The sequence below is a fragment of the Eleutherodactylus coqui genome, chromosome 2 (assembly GCF_035609145.1).
Source record: "Eleutherodactylus coqui strain aEleCoq1 chromosome 2, aEleCoq1.hap1, whole genome shotgun sequence".
Classification (NCBI taxonomy): domain Eukaryota; kingdom Metazoa; phylum Chordata; class Amphibia; order Anura; family Eleutherodactylidae; genus Eleutherodactylus; species Eleutherodactylus coqui.
Genome location: NC_089838.1, coordinates 146,345,876 through 146,367,575, shown reverse-complemented (window position 1 = coordinate 146,367,575; position 21,700 = coordinate 146,345,876). Strand labels below are relative to the sequence as shown.

The following is a 21,700-nucleotide window of genomic DNA, read 5'->3' as shown; positions in this document are numbered from 1 at the left end:
AGGATCCCACCAATCAGCTGTTTACCAGGTCAGTGTGCTTGAGTTGATTTCCGCAGGAAGCAGACTGCTCCTTCTCTTTACAGTGGTAAGAATTGGTATTACAGGCAAAGTTCCCATTGAAGTAAACGGGAACCTTACATGCAATACCAAACCTGGCCACTGCAGTGGGAACAAGGCTGTCTGCTTCCTGCATAAATTGACTACGTGGGTCAGTGCATCGGCCTGGGAGGCAGATCCTTGCTGATCTACTTATGGTGACCTATCCAATGGGTAGGCCAACAATAATTTACAACTGGACAACCTCTTTAATGGCCGTAAATAAGTCTTACTAACCAATAACTGTTTATTGCAGAGCTACCTCGGACAAAGACTGAATATGAAAACAGCCTTACAACAAAGATGTTTTTGTTCCAGTTTGTCAATTACTACTCGTCTTGCTTCTACATTGCCTTTTTCAAGGGGAAGTTTGTGGGGTATCCTGGAGATCCAGTGTATTGGTTTGGAAGATATCGCAATGAGGAAGTAAGTTGTCTTGAAATCGCTCTCTGATATACTCAAACTCAAATAAACCTAGGCCCATGCTTTTATTACACTACATAACTCATTTTAAAAACTAAAAAATTAGCATAAGTTTTTCAATACATACTACTTTTGCATCTATACGTATCAAAATGAGTAAGGTTGATTTGATTGATGTGACATTGGCCTTAGTGTGTACATGAAATGGGGTGGTAGCACTGCTGAAGAATTAGCAGTATAGAGTATGTTGAGTTGTAATAGATGTGAAGTGATGTAAAGAAACTCTTAAAATGACGACAAAAAAAAAACTAGGATGTGAAGGCATGCATATTTGTCTAGCTATTTCTATATTAGAAAACCTTCAGTGCCAACTTGCCCTCAACAGAAAAATATAGTAATGATTCTTTAATGGTGTGGATCCTGAAAGTCATTTTAGGTAAATAAAGTGTCAATGCCAGTGTTTATATATATATATGTGTGTGTGTGTGTGTGTGTGTATGTGTATGTATGTATGTATGTATGTATGTATATATATATATATATCTATCTAGCTGATATACCCGACTCCACCCAAGTTAATTTGGTACAGGTGTTTACCTGTTCGCAGGGAAAATTTTATAAAGTTGAGGTTACTTCAGAGGAACCGATAAATAAAATATGTATACATGTAGAGGAGCGTTAGATTCTCCTCAGACTGCATGTACGGATGTCCCTCTGCAGAATGTGCCACCACTCTCCTCATTTTTTACCCTTAAAGGTAACGCTCCTTTTTATTCAAATTTACCCCTATACTGGAGGCTGCAGCCCCTTCCTAGGATTAAAGTCTTGCTCCATCCCTGCAGTCCCTGGCCACTTCCTTATGTACTTTACAGCCTTTCAGTATATACACACAGAGGTCTGTTAGATTCTCCTCAGTATATGCACACAGAGGTCGGTTAGATTCTCCTCAGTATATGCACACAGAGGTCGGTTAGATTCTCCTCAGTATATGCACACAGAGGTCGGTTAGATTCTCCTCAGTATAGACACACGGAGGTCGGTTAGATTCTCCTCAGTATAGACACACGGAGGTCGGTTAGATTCTCCTCAGTATATGCACACGGAGGTCGGTTAGATTCTCCTCAGTATATGCACACGGAGGTCGGTTAGATTCTCCTCAGTATATGCACACGGAGGTCGGTTAGATTCTCCTCAGTATATGCACACGGAGGTCGGTTAGATTCTCCTCAGTATATGCACACGGAGGTCGGTTAGATTCTCCTCAGTATATGCACACGGAGGTCGGTTAGATTCTCCTCAGTATATGCACACGGAGGTCGGTTAGATTCTCCTCAGTATATGCACACGGAGGTCGGTTAGATTCTCCTCAGTATATGCACACGGAGGTCGGTTAGATTCTCCTCAGTATATGCACACGGAGGTCGGTTAGATTCTCCTCAGTATAGACACACGGAGGTCGGTTAGATTCTCCTCAGCATGGGCACACGGAGGTCGGTTAGATTCTCCTCAGCATGGGCACACGGAGGTCGGTTAGATTCTCCTCAGCATGGGCACACGGAGGTCGGTTAGATTCTCCTCAGCATGGGCACACGGAGGTCGGTTAGATTCTCCTCAGCATGGGCACACGGAGGTCGGTTAGATTCTCCTCAGCATGGGCACACGGAGGTCGGTTAGATTCTCCTCAGCATGGGCACACGGAGGTCGGTTAGATTCTCCTCAGCATGGGCACACGGAGGTCGGTTAGATTCTCCTCAGCATGGGCACACGGAGGTCGGTTAGATTCTCCTCAGCATGGGCACACGGAGGTCGGTTAGATTCTCCTCAGCATGGGCACACGGAGGTCGGTTAGATTCTCCTCAGCATGGGCACACGGAGGTCGGTTAGATTCTCCTCAGTATATGCACACGGAGGTCGGTTAGATTCTCCTCAGTATATGCACACGGAGGTCGGTTAGATTCTCCTCAGTATATGCACACGGAGGTCGGTTAGATTCTCCTCAGTATATGCACACGGAGGTCGGTTAGATTCTCCTCAGTATATGCACACGGAGGTCGGTTAGATTCTCCTCAGTATATGCACACGGAGGTCGGTTAGATTCTCCTCAGCATGGGCACGCGGAGGTCGGTTAGATTCTCCTCAGCATGGGCACACGGAGGTCGGTTAGATTCTCCTCAGCATGGGCACACGGAGGTCGGTTAGATTCTCCTCAGCATGGGCACACGGAGGTCGGTTAGATTCTCCTCAGCATGGGCACACGGAGGTCGGTTAGATTCTCCTCAGCATGGGCACACGGAGGTCGGTTAGATTCTCCTCAGCATGGGCACACGGAGGTCGGTTAGATTCTCCTCAGCATGGGCACACGGAGGTCGGTTAGATTCTCCTCAGCATGGGCACACGGAGGTCGGTTAGATTCTCCTCAGCATGGGCACACGGAGGTCGGTTAGATTCTCCTCAGCATGGGCACACGGAGGTCGGTTAGATTCTCCTCAGCATGGGCACACGGAGGTCGGTTAGATTCTCCTCAGCATGGGCACACGGAGGTCGGTTAGATTCTCCTCAGCATGGGCACACGGAGGTCGGTTAGATTCTCCTCAGCATGGGCACACGGAGGTCGGTTAGATTCTCCTCAGCATGGGCACACGGAGGTCGGTTAGATTCTCCTCAGCATGGGCACACGGAGGTCGGTTAGATTCTCCTCAGCATGGGCACACGGAGGTCGGTTAGATTCTCCTCAGCATGGGCACACGGAGGTCGGTTAGATTCTCCTCAGCATGGGCACACGGAGGTCGGTTAGATTCTCCTCAGCATGGGCACACGGAGGTCGGTTAGATTCTCCTCAGCATGGGCACACGGAGGTCGGTTAGATTCTCCTCAGCATGCAAATCATTTCCCTAGGCTTTATGGTTTCTGAAAAAAGAACTATCTCATGTATCGTGGCTTTTGGCACAGTTCTTCACACTTAGAATTGAATATTGAAGTTGTGACCCCTTTTACTTTCCCTATTTACGACCCAAAGAATAGTCATACCAAGTTTGTATGACACCACGAAGTTGGAGAATTAGATTAGGTACATTACATAGGGGGTCACTTACTTTTTGCACTTAGAATTGAATAATCAAGTTGTGAACCCTTTAGATCCTAAATAGGAAAAGTAAAGAATTGTCATGCCAAATTTCTTGTTTGCATAACTTTTTAAAGTTAGAGAAATAGTGGCGAGTCAGTCAGTTAGGGCTCCTGTCTATATATAGAGTTGGCTATAGAGAGATAGCATGAGAGAATAGAGATGCGCTTGCTTAGTAACAGAGTGGTATTGGAGAGTGGGCCCTGCTTACAATCCACAAGATACTAGTGGTAAAGTGAAAGTAGTCTTTGTTCACATGAACATCATGTGTTCCTTAAGGTACCTTTACACGGAACTCACGTCTGTGCTTTCACACAGGAGTGATAGTTAAGAGAATGAAGGCGTAGCGGGATGGAAATCTCTTCACTGCAAACAGAGTTGTTCATAGATGAATAACTGTTCACACAGGCGGAATATTCGCTTGGTTTGTAGGTGAGCTAAAAACCACGCGACTCCGACAAGTGAGCAATTTATCACTTTGTGTTCTGTCGGTGGCAGAATTTACTGTTTCTAGTGATTGTTCGGGTGATAATCGCCTCATGTAAAGGCACCTTTACTTAATGGAGCTATGATCGCTCCAATTGACTAACAATGAGTTTTGTGGTTTCCATTGGACCTCTGGTTTGTTTTGCAGCAAGAATAATGCCGCAACCCAGCGCCAGTGTGAGCAGAGCTTTATTTGTTTATTATTTATACCTAACTTTTTACTAGTGTGATCCTGGAGGTTGCCTTCTTGAACTGACAACGCAGTTGACAATTATCATGGGCGGTAAAGCCATCTGGAATAATATTCAGGAAATTCTGCTGCCGTAAGTATTACTATTTTAAACTTTCTATGAAGGCATTAACTGCTGTAAATCACCGCTTTCTATAGGTGCTATTGTGGTACAGTACCTAGAAAGAAGGCTAGTGGTCTCCTACTTGGGTCCCCTCTCTATTAGCTAAAGCCATCTGCCACTAACCGCTTAAGCTGCATATACAAATTAAACTAATATCCGCCAAACCTTCTGATTTTGACAGGACTGGGCAACTATCTAATGTGTACTAGAGGTTTGGCTGACATTCTTCTGGTGGGGGAGAGGAGGACATAAGGCATGCTGAATTTAATGTGCACAATCCTTTGTTCTCAAGGGAGATAAGCCGCTGTCAAAATTGATGTGTTTACGCTTTCACATTGAGAACACATGCACGCTTGGCCAATGGGCAGAATAGTAGCAAAACTAGCTGCTGCATCACATTGTTTACTCATGTTCAGTCTATGATCTATTAGTATACCCAAGTCTTTTTCACATGTGCTGCTGCTTAGCTCAATTCGTCCCATTCTGTATGTGTTTTTTTTTTTTGTTTTTTTTTCTTACCCAGATGTAGGACTTTACATTTCTCCTTGTTAAATACCATTCTGTTAGTCGCCGCCTACTGTTCAAGTTTTTCTAGATCTTTTTGAATATTTTCCCCCTCTTCCCTAGTGTTAGCTATCCCTCCTAGCTTTGTGTTGTTGAAAAGTTACCCATCAATTCCCTCCTCCAGATCATTTATAAAAATATTGAACAACACTGGGCTTAGGACAGAGCCTTGTGGTACCCCACTTGATATATTCTTTCACTTAGATGTGTAGCTATTTATGACCATTCTTTGAGTGAGATCACTCAGCCAGTTGTGAATCCACCTAACAGTTGCCTTGTCAATCCCATATTTGGTCATTTTTTTATCAGTATAGTATGAGATACTTTGTCAAATGCTTTACTAAAGTCAAGATATACTATATCCACCGCATTTTCCTGATCAATCCACTTGGTGATACTGTCATAGAAGGAAATTGCTGACTCTGATTTAATCCATTTTTATCCAAGTACTTGCATACATGCTGTTTAATAATTTGTTCAAAGATCTTTCCTGGTATAGAAGTCAGGCTCACAGGCCTGTAGTTTCCTGGATCTACCACCTTCCCTTTTTTTGAAGATGGGGACATTTGCCCTTTTCTAATCTTCTGGGACTTCTCCTGTTCTCCAGGAATTTTCAAAATATTATTGCAAGTGGTTCAGCAATTACCTCCGCTGCTTCCTTAAGTATCCTAGGATGTAATTCTTCTGGACCTTGAGACTTGAATTCATTTAAGTTAGCTAAGTGTTCCCTCACTGTTTCTCTGCTTATAGGTAGCCTGCATTCTTTTATTCCCCCAATAGCACAGGAAAGATCAGTTGATGTTCCATCTACTTTCTGAGAGAAAACGGATACAAAATAGGAATTTAAAGTTCGTCCTTTTCAAAATCATTCTTAACCAATTCACCATTTTCATCTTGTAAGCATCCAATAGCATCTTTGACTTTTTTCTTTTGCTTTTTACATACCCCTAAAATCCTTTTTTATTGCATTTTGGCCTCTACTTGCAAGCCTCACTTCATTATTAGCTTTAGCTTTTCTGACACTTGCTGCATTATAATAATAATCTTTTATATAGCATTGACATATTCTGCAGCGCTTACAAGATAGGAAAAATAAAAACAAAACCACGGTTACATTAAGTAATCAATTGATGGAAACAATAGGGGTGAGGGTCCTGCTCCAACGAGCTTACATACTACAAATAGTGGGGTGATACAGAAGGTAAAGGGGCTGGAGATGTGCACGGTATGGCGAGGTGGAGAGTGAGGGGTGATATACACATAGACAATAGTCAAATTTGGCCGTATAGTGGCTAAACCAGTATGACTGCAGGGAGCGATTGATTACGGCTAGCATTATATTCTTCTTTAGATATTCTCCCCTCTTTCCATTTCATAAACATTCCCTCCCTGTTGGTAAGAATTGAGTCCAAGATAGCAAATCCCCTTTTCTCTCTTCTACCTTTTGGAAGATAAAGTTGTCAGCAAGAGCAGATAAGAATTTGTTGGATCCATTACTTTCACCTGAGAGAGATTCCCAACAAATGTCTGGATAGATAAAATCTCCCATAATCACTATGTCATGCATTTTTGAGAGCTTGGCCGTCTGATGTAGAAAGAGTTCATCAATATCTTCTGCTTAGTTAGAATATTATACTCCTAGAATCCTTCTATGAAATGAGAGCTGACCTAGAAATGTTGTAAATTATACCCAGCACTTCATAATCGAGTTGCGCTTTTTCCTCCATTCCATAGACATGTCTACACTTCTTCCACTGCACTTTACTTTGAATGCTACATTGTTCTTTTCTCCAGGCTGAGATGTAGGACTAAATGTGAAGTAGGCACAAAGTGTAAAACACGAATATCAAAAGCTGTGCAGCAATCCATTATAACACAGACCTTTCTTCATACTGCAGCTGGATCAAAAATCTTATCGCAAGATGTCGCTCTTCAGGGATAGAAACTATAAAGCCTCGGTGGGAACAGGATTACCATCTGCAACCTGTAGGAAAACTAGGATTGTTTCATGAGTATCTTGAAATGGGTAGGTGCATATGTTACAAAGTATGAATGCTTTAAACAATAGAAGTGTTAATTGTTTTTATCAATTAACCCTTTCTAATCCACTGTCTGCCGTCTGAAGACATGATTTAAGGCTGTACAGCTCCGATGTTGGAAGACGTCTGTCAGGGTTCTCTTACTGTATATTGCCAGCCTTTCTGCTGTCAGAGCCTCTCCAACGTGTCACCTTATGCAGTACTGGTTTTAGCCAGCATATAGCGCTGTTGTATAATGGCAGAAAAAGAGTAAGCCCCCTAGGAAAACCAGGATACAAATTGGATTGGAAAGGGTTAACAAAATGCAATGTTAATGAACAAATCTATATCTGGTGTGACCACCCTTTGCCTTCAAAACAGCATCACCATAAGATGGTTGGCACACAAGGTACATTCCCTTGCACACTGTAGTTTCTTTTCAAGCCCAATGTCCACGGGCAGATTTGATTTGTGGAATCCGCACTGGTCACCTGCACAGAAGATCTGCAATTTAAAGTGCCCATAGGGAAGCATTGGCATACGCAACTGAATTTAGGCATGTGGATTTGATTTGCGGACCATCTAGTGTGGAAAATAAATCCATTTCAGTGCGGATTCCATGCGGACGGGCTCAATAGAAATCAATGGCTGAGGATGATCGCAGTGCATCTGCAAATTGAATTGCGGATTTGAAGGTTAAAATCAATTAAGGAGGTGGGGAAAAGACTGGGAGGCGGGTTTTGGATTTTTTTTTCCACGCGGATGATCTGCAGTGCATCCGTGCAGAAAAACCATTAAATCTGCAAGCTCCCGCAAATGGTTTCTGCAGGTCTCCGCTGCAGAATCCGAACAACCCATGGACATGAGGCCTAAATCTAACTCCTGCCAGCTTTACTGCTTAAATTTACAGTGAACAAAAACACCTGGCCCTCTGGCCTCTTACTAAACATTCGCAATGTCCTCTCTACAGTCTGGCCTAGCACCCAAAGCTTCACAAAACTATAAACCATATACAGGTAACCTGTCTTTTGCACTCTATAGGTTCAGCAGACTGGTAGCCATCACTACCATCTTTTTAACATTTTTAACAAGGCTTCTCAGGTGCAGCATAGTGAGCCAGCTCCACAGTAGAGAGAACCCTTTTTCTACCAACCATTTTCTTGAGATATGGCCCCCAGTTACTCAAACACCTCACTTAAGCAGCTCCTCTGCCACCATATATATGTACATACTGTGTAAACACGCATTTGCATGTCTATTCCCTATATATAATAGCTTGTTTTTTCTAGTTATCTGTTTGCACTTAATTACATTAAGTTGTGTCAGCGGTTTTCATTAGTGGGATTCCTGGTTCGGAGACCCCAGCCAATGTCTAGTACAAACATGCTACAGTGCTCGTTAAAGAGCATAGTGCGTCAGATTCTGTCGAGTTTACTTGAAAGGAATGAAGATTATAATGCAAGTCTTTGTTTGTCTTCTTCTAGATACATACAATTTTTAAGACTTGCTATTTCTGTATGACTATTAGACTTGTATTTGTCATAATATGGTGCTGTTGTACTTGTCACAACAATCCTTTTCATGGCTTCTGATAGCGTAACACATTATTTCTTAAATCGCGTGAGATTTGTGCGTTGTGAGACACACAAATCTCGCACGAATATGAACCTCATTCTTTTGAATGGGGTTATGTGGGAAACAAATTCCGGCACGTCTTATCTTTGGGCATTCCTTTGCACCGCCTATTCTCAGTGGGGCCAGTGACCGCATCACACTATGCTAGGTCTACGCGATGCGAGGTTTCCCTATTGCAAACCATGGGAGAAATTCTGCAATCCTCTGCTGCGGCTATCAGCCATGGCGGAGGATCGCTACTTCCCTGAAATGATGCAAGGCGGTTTTGATATAAAAGCACCTGGCATCCTCCGGGATATCGCATGTTGGCAAACTCTTTATTGGGCCGTGGTTCACTTTCTCGTGTGCAGTTAGACTCCATTCTGCAGGGGTAAAGACTTGGGGATAGCTGGAAATGATCTCCTTGGCTCACTTATTTCAAGAGTATAGCCACAACTAAATAGGCAACAGAAATGGTTAAACTGACAACTGCAATCCATCGGACTGTGTTGTAATGCAAGTTAGTTTTTAAGATCCCAAAACAATATGAATGTTTGCATCAACTCTCATAGCAGTTATGTGACTACATCAGGGCTGCAGCTTATTTATTAGATTACTTCAGTACAGTCCAGCTATAAAAAGATACATTGCAATTAACATATCAGTAATCTTTTGTTCTAGAAACAGGTGAGACATAAATAATGAAGTTTGAACAGAACAGCAAATAACTTTTCAGGAAGGAGAATAATGCAGACCTTTATCAGAATATAAATGCCTTTTTACTTCCACTTTCACTGATAACCTACATTATGATTACACTTCATGCAGGAACAACACATTTACATATTTTTTTTTCTCCTTCTGACAGTGATTCAGTTTGGATTTGTTACCTTGTTTGTGGCATCCTTTCCTCTTGCTCCTCTTTTGGCCCTTGTGAATAACTTACTTGAAATTCGTGTGGATGCCTGGAAGCTTACCACTCAGTTCAGGCGTATGGTACCTGAGAAGGCACAAGACATCGGAGCCTGGCAGCCGATCATGCAAGGAGTGGCGATACTTGCTGTGGTAACAAATGTAAGTGTGTTCAAGAGAAAATAAAAATCTCTACTGCAAGTGTGTATCCTATGTAAAGGCCTGATAAAAATTCAATATTGCGGAGGACTTAGAAATGTTACTGGCAAGAGAGGTAGAGCCAAAAAAGGCTTAATCAGCAGATGGAGTGCCAAAACTTGTGTATGCACCTACTAACTTACATTTTGTAGAGTATAACTGTCTCCTTCAAATATCCAATGCCCTTTGGGTAATTAGCCATGCCTTGCATCAACCCACATAAAACGGCAAGAGAAGGTGAAGGAAGTCAGGTTGGTAGTAGACCTATAAAAAGTTTGTCAGTACAACATGAGAGCTCCTAGGATGCATAGCTGTCCACAGGTTGGCTTATTCCCCTTTCTGGATGAAATGTGAAGACAAGAACTGTAGTGCCTTTACACCATGTGTCAGTGGTAAACCAAGTCCACTAAATGTGGACTACAGTTTTGAAAATGCTTTTTTGAGGCTATACCTTTCTACATGTAAGTAATAAGTAAGAAATAGTATGTCTTATAAGGGTATATTGTAACATTTAACTGTTGTAAATTATGTTCATTGGCTCAGTTCTTGACAAGATTGTGTCACATATATAATCAGGAGTGTTTACAAGTAAAAAGCTTTATCTTCCATCATTGGACTAGGGGAGCCCCGTGAAGGTTCACACATGGGGAAGCGGGGATAGCCCATCTGAATTTGGCATCCACCACATAGTAACTTGTGTGAGCTGCTTTCATTGTATGTATGCCATTGCTTCACTCAAGAGTAATGAGTATATTTTTGCAGATTTGCGCATAGCGTCTGACCAGAGCATCTGTTACATGACCTATGCGGGTATATATGTTTGTTTCTGTTTCTCCTTCTGCTCCTAATACGGTTTCCTTTTTTTTATGCTGCAGGCCATGATCATTGCCTTTACGTCTGATATGATACCACGTTTAGTATATTATTGGTCTTTCTCTGTTGCACCGTATGGCAACCATACATCCAGCACTATGCAAGGATACATTAATAGCACCCTTTCAGTCTTCAGTATAGTGGATTTCAGAGATGCAAGCAGACCGGTTCCACCAGCTTGGTTTGGCACAGAAAGTACATGCAGGCAAGTACCAACAGTATTTCCCTCAGCTAGCACTACAGATGTGCCTTTTTTTTGTATCTCTTGCAGCGTGTTTTCAAAAGCCTCATTATGTATCAAAGTGAGCATTGTGATGTCGGTTGTAACATTTTGGTCCTCTGGCTTTTATAGGTTGTTTTGCTAAATTTTCAGGAAACTGCTTTTCATACAGATTTTACAGGAGACCAAAAGTTAATTAAAAGTTGACCACTTGCTCTTTACAATTTCACTTTTTCTCATTATATTCGTTAGTGGTATGGAAAAGCATTTACATTTTAGAGCAAACTTTGTTGCTTTCCTGCAACAGACGAAGGGTGCATTCACATCTGCGCTCTGTTCAGGCTGCAGGAAAGGGGAATCTCTGTGGCCGAACGGTTATGTCTCTGTACGGAACTAAACAATGCTAGGCAGGCCGCATTGACTATAATGGGGTCCGCTTGCTTTCCGCCCAACTTTTGGACAGTATTTATACCCAGATCTGCGACGAAGGTTCCGACGCAGATGTGAAACCACCCTCACTCAGTCAAAGTGTATTTATACATTGTTTCAGCTAGCTTTTATTAGTTTATATTTAAGGTGGTTCCATATGCAGTTTTTCTGGGGGAAAAAATATGCAGTTTTTGTTGCAGTGTTATGCAGATTTTTGTGGGGGGGACAAAACCAGAAAAAGGCTCAAAAGATTCAGAAAATGTTAAGTAGTTCTCCTTCTTTTAGCAGCCACTTCTGGCTCTCTCAAAAAAATCCCTGTATGTGAAACCACCCGAAAGGGATTGTCTCTCCTAAAAATGAAGCCGATGTGTGTTCCTCTAAATTATTGTGAGTCTGGCTTTAGTAGCGTCTCTCAGAAGCAACTATCTCGGACTATAACAGTTGACTGCTATAGGGGAAATGTAGTATTACTTGGCAGTTAATACGTGTACAATATGGGCTCCTCTAGCTCAGCCCCTTCTGTGACATCTCTATAACCAACAGCGTCTCTTGTATACGGGTTGTGCTGAATAGTTCAAGCTCTTCAAGTACATTTTTTACTATCCAGAAGCTAATTTTATGAAAGCTAAGTAAATAGATTTATAATGTATGTTTTTACAATTAGACTGCACAATCGGGGCCTACTATCATACTTTGCTTAAAGGGGTGGTCTCGCGAAACCAAGTGGGGGTATACACTTCCGTATGGCCATATTAATGCACTTTGTAATATACATCGTGCATTAAATATGAGCCATACAGAAGTTATTCCACTTACCTGCTCCGTTGCTAGCGTCCTCGTCTCCATGGTTCCGTCTAAATTCACTGGCAGCTTGCTTTTTTAGACGCGCTTGCGCAGTCCGGTCTTCTCCTTTCAGCACGAGCCGCTTCAGTGTGCTCCCCGCTACAGCTCTTCTGCGCATGCGCAGATGAGCTGTCACTGCTCGGGAGCGCGCTGGAGCGGCCATTCTGTACCTTCCTCTGTTAGAGGAAGGTGCAGAGCCGCCCAGCTGTCCGGAGAAGCCGCCCAGCTGTCCTGCCGTCCAGCTGTCCTGCCGTCCAGGTAAGTGATGGGCCGGGGGGGGCTGCCGCTGCGCCGGGGGGGGCTGTCGTCGCTGTCGCTGCGATGGGGGGGGCTGCCGCTGCGATGGGGGGGCTGTCGCTAGGCCGGGGGGGGCTGTCGCTGCGATGGGGGGGGCTGTCGCTAGGCCGGGGGGGGCTGTCGCTGCGATGGGGGGGGCTGTCGCTAGGCCGGGGGGGGCTGTCGCTGCGATGGGGGGGCTGTCGCTAGGCCGGGGGGGGCTGTCGCTAGGCCGGGGGAACTAGCGCTGGGCCAGGGGGGTAAGTGATGGGTCGGGGGTGATGTTCACTGACAGGTGAAGGCCCCGAAGCCCAGCGCTGGGCTCCGGGGCCTTCACCTGGGCTCCGGAACCTAGCGCTGGGCTCCGGAACCTAGCGCTGGGCTCCGGGGCCTTCACCTGGGCTGAGGGTCTAGCGCTGGGGAGCCGGGAGCGTAGCGCTGGGGAGCCGGGGGCTAGCGCCGGTTACCTGCTGCCTTGCGGTGGGTGACTGGTCGGCGGCTGCGGGGCGTCTGGTCGGCGGCTGCGGGGCGTCTGGTCGGCGGCTGCGGGGCGTCTGGTCGGCGGCTGCGGGGCGTCTGGTCGGCGGCTGCGGGGCGTCTGGTCGGCGGCTGCGGGGCGTCTGGTCGGCGGCTGCGGGGCGTCCGGTTGCCATGGAGACACAGCTGGCAGCGTCTCGGGAGCGCGCACGTCGGGCTGCAGCGAGCGACGGGGAAAGAGCCGGCGGCCATCTTGGGGAAACTTTTATAAGTTGCTGAAACGCTGGAACGGTAAGTACAAACCAGCTAGGAAAGTCATTTACAGGGGTAATTAGTAATGTATGTTTAATTAGGGGGATTGGGCAAAAAAAAAAAATCACTGCTTCCTCGAGACATCTCCTTTAACAGCATGAAAAAAAAAATTCTGTCATGGAACTTGAAAATGAATTGCATGTGTCGCTGTCATTCATCAGTATGGAAGTTCTTGTAGTCGGTAAACGCTACATGCACATGAGCCAGACACAGATTTGCTCCATCTTGTGGTTACTGCTTGGTATTACATGTAACGAAATATTTGTGTAACACTGCCTAGGTACCGTGATTTCCGATATCCACCCGGACATGAACACCAGTATGAACACAGCATGTTTTACTGGCATGTTATTGCCGCTAAGCTATCTTTTCTCATTGTTATGGAGGTAAGTCATTAAAGGTTCTTTTTTTTGTAAAAAAAAAAGAAAAATTATATATACATACTTACAGCCTAAACTGTGGGAAGGATTGATACAGAATTGGAGGGTGAGAAGGAGTACAGAAAATCCTCTTTAAAATCTTGAACAAGTCACCCCTTAAGGACATGACACTTTTTTTCTTTTCTTTTTATTTCTCCTCCCTACTTTCAAAACAGTCGTAACTTTTTTTTATTTTTCTGTCAACATAGCTGTTTAAGAGCTTGTTTTTTGTGAGATGAGTGGAGTAAAATGTGAAAAAAAACCCTGCAATTTTGCCTTCTTTACGGGGGGGGGGGCGGAGTATTGCTTTTATGGCATATACACTGTGGCAGAAATTCCATTATAACTTTTATTCTTTTGTCAGTGTGATTTACAATGACACAAAATGTTTTTATTTATTTTTGCTATACTATACTAGACTTTTTTATCTTTCCATTGATCGGGTTATGTGAGGGTTTGTTTTCTGTGGGACGACCTGTGGTTTCCATTAGTACCATTTCGGAGTACATATGACTCTTGATCGCTTTCTATTAAATATTTTTTCTTTGAGACAAAAATGTAGCTTGAACTGGTATAACATTTTTAGGCCCTTTTTGAGGTCCTTTTATGGGGATCCGTTAGGGATTAGAAAGGTTCCTTTTGTGTCTTGGAAATCTGCTGCATTAAAACAACTGCTAATTTTTTCTAGCATGAGATTGACATTTTGTCTTTTGCAAATCGTTTAAATGTTTTATTTGTGAGGTGTTTTTAAGGGTAGTTTCACACGAGCAATCGGCATATCGCTGCGAGAAAATCACTTTGTTGTTCCCAGGATTTTTGAGTATCAGTGCTGCTCTTTCTCTCAAAAACATTGCTGTTGCGATTTTTGTAGCGCGAAAGTCAATGTGACTTTCTAATGTTAAAAACGTATTGCACGAAAATCGCAAGTTCGTGCTTTGCGGTGTGATAAAAAAAAGGCTCAATAGAAAAATATAGAAGATTAAAAATAATAAATCGCACATCGCAGAAAGATGGGGCATGCCGCAATTTATTTTCTCACAACATTGCATGAGTGCAAACATCACAAATGTGAAAGAAGCAATTGAAAATCCTTGGTTTCATAATTCTGCGTTTTAACTCGCTCTTGCATTGCGCGAAAATCGCACAATTTTTAACACCCATGTGAAGGCGGCCTAAAGTTGTTGGTTGGCCTTATGTGTCACACCTCAAGATCTGCCCTGGGTTTACTTGCCGTGTACCTGTATTCATCATTTGTGAGAGACCTTTGCAGAATCGAGTGCCACCCCTGGAGCAGGTTAGATGAGACTCGCTCCGTGTGTATTCTGCTTCCTGTAGTAGTTAAGTTACAATGTACATTGACTTTCCTACAATATCTGAGGCATTGTGTATTCCCATTCTCTCACCTTGCCTTGTTCTCTCTTCCACAGCATATAGTCTACTTTATTAAGTTCATTATATCCTACATCATCCCTGACATTTCTAACGACACCAAAGAGAAAATCAAGAGAGAAAAGTACCTCATACAGAAGCTTCTACATGAGAAACATCTGAAGTTGGTGAAAAAACAGATGGGAAGTTTGGCGGATACAATCTTAAAAGGTGTTGACAATCTGAGTGTGAACAAGCTGGATTAGACCGCCCTGACTTTACGTGACTGACAGGTTGAGATCACACAAAGTGGACCTTTTCTGTACCACAACCTGCACATGACTGCGTTGGTTTTGGGGCGGATTTCACTTATTGCATCGCAATGAATGGACTACACGCTGGAAATCTGCACCTGACTAGATTACCCTGCGAGTTTCTTCCATTGTGAGTGAATGGGCTTTATCACCTCATTCACTTACATTGTTGTGGACTTTCAGCCCCCGTTCCGCTGGAATTCCGCAACAATTCCACAGTGTGTGAACTCGTCATTACAGAGTACATGGCATTGTAGGTCCTCATCACTTCACATCAAGCCTTAGCAGTTTGAGCATAACCTTGAACGGACAGACTGCATGTCTATGCATTATATAATGTATGCAGATTTACCATGAATCCATTTTCCAGTTCTTTTTGAAAGAACCATAATTCATTAGCAAATATGGTAATTTTCATCCATGCACAACTGTTTTATACAACGTTTGACATATTATGTATTTACATGCATTGTATTCTCTGGTGCTTATATACAATATGTAACATGTATATACCAGTGTATATATACATACATATACTAGTTGGCCAAAAGTATGTAAAATCTAAATATCACATTCATGTGTTTTGTGTTTAGCATCTCAACCCAATTATTAACAGCCCTAACACTATGCAAATTCCATTTTCTGAAGTTTATTTTGTGCATGCTGGACATTTTCATGCTGGTTTTTTTTTTTTTTTTTTTCCTGTTGCCTTAAGATGGAAGAATGTAGTTACTACAATGTCAACATATGCTGAAGAATTACTTTTTTTCCTTTATTGGAGCTAAGGGCCCAGAAGCACCTTCAGCTTTAAAGGGGTGGTCTCGCGAAAGCAAGTGGGTCTATACACTTCTGTATGGCCATATTAATGCACTTTGTAATGTACATTGTGCATTAAATATGAGCCATACAGAAGTTATTCACTTACCTGCTCCGTTGCTAGCGTCCCCGTCGCCATGGTTCCGTCTAATTTCGGTGTCTTCTTGCCTTTTTAGACGCGCTTGCGCAGATCCGTCTTCTCCCTTCTTCTCCCTTCGGCTCCGCTCGGCAGCATCGGCATTTTGGCTCCGCCCCCTTGTACGCATCATCGCGTAGCTCCGCCCCATGACGTGTGCCGGTTCCAGCCTCCTGATTGGCTGGAATCGGCACATGACGGGGGCGGAGCTACGCGATGACGCGAAAAGGGGGCGGAGCCAAAACGCCGATGCTTCCAAGACCAGCCGAAGGGAGAAGATGCATCTGCGCAAGCGCGTCTAAAAAAGCAAGAAGACACCGAAGTTAGACGGAACCATGGCAACGGGGACGCTAGCAACGGAGCAGGTAAGTGAATAACTTCTGTATGGCTCATATTTAATGCACGATGTATATTACAAAGTGCATTAATATGGCCATACAGAAGTGTATAGACCCACTTGCTTTCGCGAGACCACCCCTTTAAGGCCTCATCCGTCCAGCAGATTGCTTAAGGAGTTATAAGGCTTTTAAAAATGGATGGCCTGTCCTCCAGATAGGCCATCAATATTTGCTCAGTGGGATTCTGCCTCTTGGGACTCCCACAAATCAGCTGATCGATGGAGCCGCAGTGATCGTCCAAGTGCTACAGCCTCTTCGATGTTTACATCCGAGTACAACAAACTCTGTTCACACTGCTGTACTATTCATAGTCGCTGGTCTCAGTACTGCAGCGTTGTCCCATTGAGGCGAATGGAGCAGCGCTGCAGTATCTTGGCCACTATGAAGAGTACAGACAGGATTGTAATCACAAGTAAACACTGATCCGCCAGCTGATTGGTAGTTGTTTCCACTGATCAGATATTAATGGTGGATCCCGAGGCTGGGCTAGCAATATTTAAAAGCCAAATAACCCATTTAAACAATGAAGTATCATTTGTCACTAAAAAAAAAAATATATATATATATATATCCACTTCTTCAGATGGTGTTGGGCATCTTATTGGCCCCACAAAACACAATCCACAAAGCTCCTGTGGAACTGCTGCCTCCAGAGGCCATTTGGGAAACACTAGTTGCAACTAAAGACAATACTATTCACTTGAGCAGGTGGGGATAGTGTTCCTCACACTTATTTGGCTGCAAGGAGGAGGATCCGCTGTTATTTCTTCCAGTCACGTCCACTATACAATTATGCCACTTATACAGCTAACCAGGAAAGCACTTGGCAAAATATCATGTTCTCTTATGACTGTGCCATGTTGAGAGTCAAATGAGCTCTAACTTGGTTTAAGATTATAATATACTTATGGGGCATTGCATGACTGTATACTTCATGTTTTATGGACTTGTTGGCAACAGATGTGGCTAAAAGGGCCATGACCACTATTTAGAAGGGATGTCCACATACTTTGTGCACACAAAGTATATATTCACCTGTGCCATAGCCACTGTCAAAGCATCTTCCTGGTTTACATGTTCCTTTCGGCCTCATGTCCACTTGAAAAATACAATCTGCGCAGAATCTGCCGCGGATTTGCTTTAAATGGGATTCCGCAATTCCATTCAGCTAGTGGACATGAGGCCTTAAAGGCCACATGGGAAGTGCAGGATAGTACAACTTGTCATGCATGCATTAATTTTGACTAAGTCACTATTAGACCTAGCAGCATGGTGGCAAAATACCGGTTACAGCGCATTTACATTCAGTGTCGCAGCTGGATCTGTGATGTGACTAAATATATCTTTGACTACTATATAATTCTATAACCAGTGCCAAATATGACTGGATCGTGTGCAGTCACAACTTTAAATACTGTGGTATCTTTTTTTTTTTTTTTTTTTTTATTTATTTTTTTAAGAATTGTGTAGTTTTAAATGCATTGCCATGTTTCCCTGAAAATAAAACCCTGTTTTATATTATTGCCCCAAAAGAGGCACTAGGTCTTTTTTGGGGGGAATGTCTTATACTTAGCAGGCTCGGTCCACATCCCTCACACTGCTCTCCGGAGCTCCGGCAGGCTTTATGCAGCCTTTGGCTGCCCACAGAAGATTGCTTCCTGGTTACGGGATTCATAAATCCCGCCTCCAGGAAGCGATGGCTTTGATTGGCTGAGCAGCGCTCAAGAACCAATCAATGCAGCACTGTATGAACCAATGCGATGGCTGTGATTTGGTTCTCGGGCGCTGGATGAACCAATCACAGCCATCGCATTCTGGAGGTGGGATTTATGAATTGGACAATCAATGCCATGGCTCAACCAATTCACAAATCCTGCTTCTACAATGCAATGGCTGTGATTGGCTGAGCGATGTTTATGAATCCCGCAATCAAGAAGCGATCTTCTGTGGGTGGCCGAGAACTGACGAAGCTCCAGAGAGCAACGGGAGGGATGCAGTCTGAGCCTGCTAGGTAATGTTTTGGTTTTTTTGGTTTTTTTTTCGTAACACAGCTAGGGTTTATTTTCGGAGAAAGAACTTATATTTTAACCCTTTGCAATCCAATTTTGGATTCAGTGTTTCCTAGGGGGGCTTTCTTTCTGCCATTATACAATGCCGCCATCTGCTGGCTAGAGCCAGTACTGCGGTATGGGATATGCTGGACAGGCCCCCCGACAACAGAGCGGCCAGTAACCTACAATAATACCCTGCCAGACGTCTTTCAACATCCCAGCTGTACAGCCTTCAATCAGAATGTCTTTAGACGTCAGACAGTGGATTGGAAAGGGTTAAGCACACCAAAAATCCTGAAAAATTAGGGTAGGGCTTATTTTCAGGGAAAAATGCTAGTTAACTAAAAGGTTGCATACATAAACAAGGCTGTAAAGTTGAGATCACATTGCCATTCACTTCTCACCCAGCCTTTCAGTTCCAAGGTTCCATCTGATTTGCTGAAAATGGCATTTAGATAGGACAATAGGCTTTCCTTAATCAAAGGTGCAAGTTTTGGTCTACATTTTAAAAAGTTTTTGTCGGACGGAATAGTGTGGCTAACTACACTATTCTGTCTGAAAAAAAATGTTGAAAAGGAACTGAAACTTAAATGGAGATCATAACTTGCACTTTTGACTAGTGAAGCCTATGTTCCATCTGAATTGCCAAACACTGGGACACAAAGGCTGTGGTTGTGCACTGAAATACAGTGTGAACTCGCCTGTTAATATCTAGTGAGGCAATATCTAGCATGTTACTGCACATAATCTAAAAAGCCATATACAGTGATGATTGATGGATAGTTTTGCAAACCTTCACCTTGATAAACCCACTTTTAAGAACACTTCTGTAGTGAAGGACAGTGCGATGTCAATGCTTGCTGACGTTTTTTTGGAATTTTTAATAGTCCGTTGATATACCATGTTTGTCTTCATTATGTAAGCTCACATTGTTATGAAGTATGTTAAGAAAAAAAGTGCCAGATTTCTTTAGTCTTGTATTTAAAAGGGTTGTCCAGCTTTGATCTATTGAATCCTCGGAATAGGTCTGCTGATCAGATGTTTGCAGGTTCGCTGTCTGCTTCTGGCTCCATACACGGTGACAACAACCCGGCGAACCACTGCCAATCAACTATTGATGAGCTCTCCGAAGGTGAAGTCATTAATAGTTGAAAGCTGGGCAATTCCTTTGGTGTAATTGGTCTTTATTATATTTTAACTTGTATATCTTATAACCACTGATCTAAAATCAAAAGCTTATTTTAATGTTTAGAAAGGCCTTACACACGTGGCCCTGTGCCCATAGCCGGCTATATGCCCATTTTGTACCTCAATTTGCCCCCAATTTGATATGGAGGCACTTTTACATTTTTTTTTCTGTATGAATGTATGAGAATAAGAGGTATGTTGCATTACAGTGGAAAACAATGCTTATGAAGGAACCATATAGTGGCCCACACAAAGCATATGGGTTTGTAATACTGATCCCCAAGGACTCTAAAGCTGGCTGTGCCCATTATACTAACCTCATACAAAACCACCAAATTCAGTGGGATCAGGCAACTATCTGTGTATGGGGCTTCTCAAGTCTCTCGGGACGCCAGAAGAGGAGGTGGGGGAGAAGGATTGCGCAGTTAGATTTCAATATGCCTGATCTTCTTGGAAAATAATCCAAAGGATTCTGGGAGTGGCTTCCTCCCCTACACATGCTCTACCGAGTCCAGTTTGCATGTGGGAAGAGACGATTGTTACATACAGACATTATCCTATTGGGGCTACACGGTAAATCATGACCCAGACTGTTGGATGGGAGCTCTCTAACATAAGCTGCCGTCATTGCATAACAAAGTCTATCACGTTGTCTAGCCTTAGCCCCTCATGTATATATTTAGATGGTACATTCTGTGGTTTTAAAAACTATATTTGTATATTTTATATATATATTTTTTAAGTGCCTACCCTTTTTAAGTGCCTAAGGATGAGCCAAACCAATATGTAATATTTGCACAAAGTCTGGTTGTGACATTAAAGATGAATGCACTAGTCTCTGTTACATTAAGACCCTGGTGAGGGCTCTTACATTAATCTTATATTTAGTGTTTTTTTATACCATTTTATTGAATGCACAATTATTTACACATTTAAAACCTTTCAAGTGTAATTTGTGTAGTAAAAAACAGTGTATGTAGCCTGTGTAAATTAAAAGAAATGTCCTGATCTGAGACCTTGTACTGTTATGTTTTCTAAAACTGCTAAAACTTTTTTTTATTCTACCTTTTTGTGTCTCCGCAGCAGAATAAAGTTTAATTATACGTGTTTTTATCAGAATCAGAACCACTGGTTAGTATAAATTGGACAAGTATTGCCCAAATTAGTGTATTACGTGTAGAAATTACTAAAAATGTTCTGGGCTGTACAAAGTATATCTTGAGGTTGATGACCGAGGTGCAGTAATCTTAAACAGAAGAACAACAAGAGCTTTGCTCCTTTATTCATTTCTTCCTGTTTTGGGAAAGTGGCAACTTCTGTAGATGTTCAAAATGGAAGCCAGAGGTAGTTGTCACCTTATCTGCTGGTAGCAGACCAGTACGAGAATTGTGCTCACGTGGGACTGAGCTTCAATATCTCCCACAGGCCATGGACAGGACTGGGGCTGTTCCTGGAGATAAAAGACTCTTTGTAATCTGACAACCCATTGAAGAAGCTTCGGCACACTGGCTCAGATTGTGCAGCTTTAAAGTTCGAATCTGGGTAGAATTTTTCTCCATGTTTGGATCAATCCTTTTTAAAGTGATTTGGTTGCTGTTTTCCTATAACTTAAATTGTGATTCCCCTGAATTGCTTCTGTTTCTTTAATGAATATTGATAAGCAGCCATTTTCCTAGTGGTCCTGCTCTGCTAGCGCACTTATGCTCTTAAGGCTGCATTCCCACAAACGTATATCTGCTCGGTTTTCACGCCGAGCCGATATACGTCGTCCTCATGTGCAGGGGGGAGGAGGATG

The 21,700-nt window shown here is 43.0% G+C and overlaps 1 protein-coding gene across 1 annotated transcript in view; it reads left to right on the top strand.

Annotated features, from left to right (window-relative positions):
- ANO6 (anoctamin 6) overlaps nucleotides 1-16,121 on the top strand; it is a 78,255-nt gene extending 62,134 nt beyond the window's left edge. Inside the window, exons 14-20 of the mRNA XM_066591717.1 lie at nucleotides 353-522; nucleotides 4,352-4,449; nucleotides 6,942-7,069; nucleotides 9,544-9,749; nucleotides 10,661-10,863; nucleotides 13,496-13,601; nucleotides 15,062-16,121. Coding sequence (XP_066447814.1) covers nucleotides 353-522; nucleotides 4,352-4,449; nucleotides 6,942-7,069; nucleotides 9,544-9,749; nucleotides 10,661-10,863; nucleotides 13,496-13,601; nucleotides 15,062-15,268 — 1,118 coding nt within the window. The 3' untranslated portion in view covers nucleotides 15,269-16,121. The remainder of the gene's footprint in view (nucleotides 1-352; nucleotides 523-4,351; nucleotides 4,450-6,941; nucleotides 7,070-9,543; nucleotides 9,750-10,660; nucleotides 10,864-13,495; nucleotides 13,602-15,061) is intronic.
- Nucleotides 16,122-21,700: the final 5,579 nt, after the last annotated feature.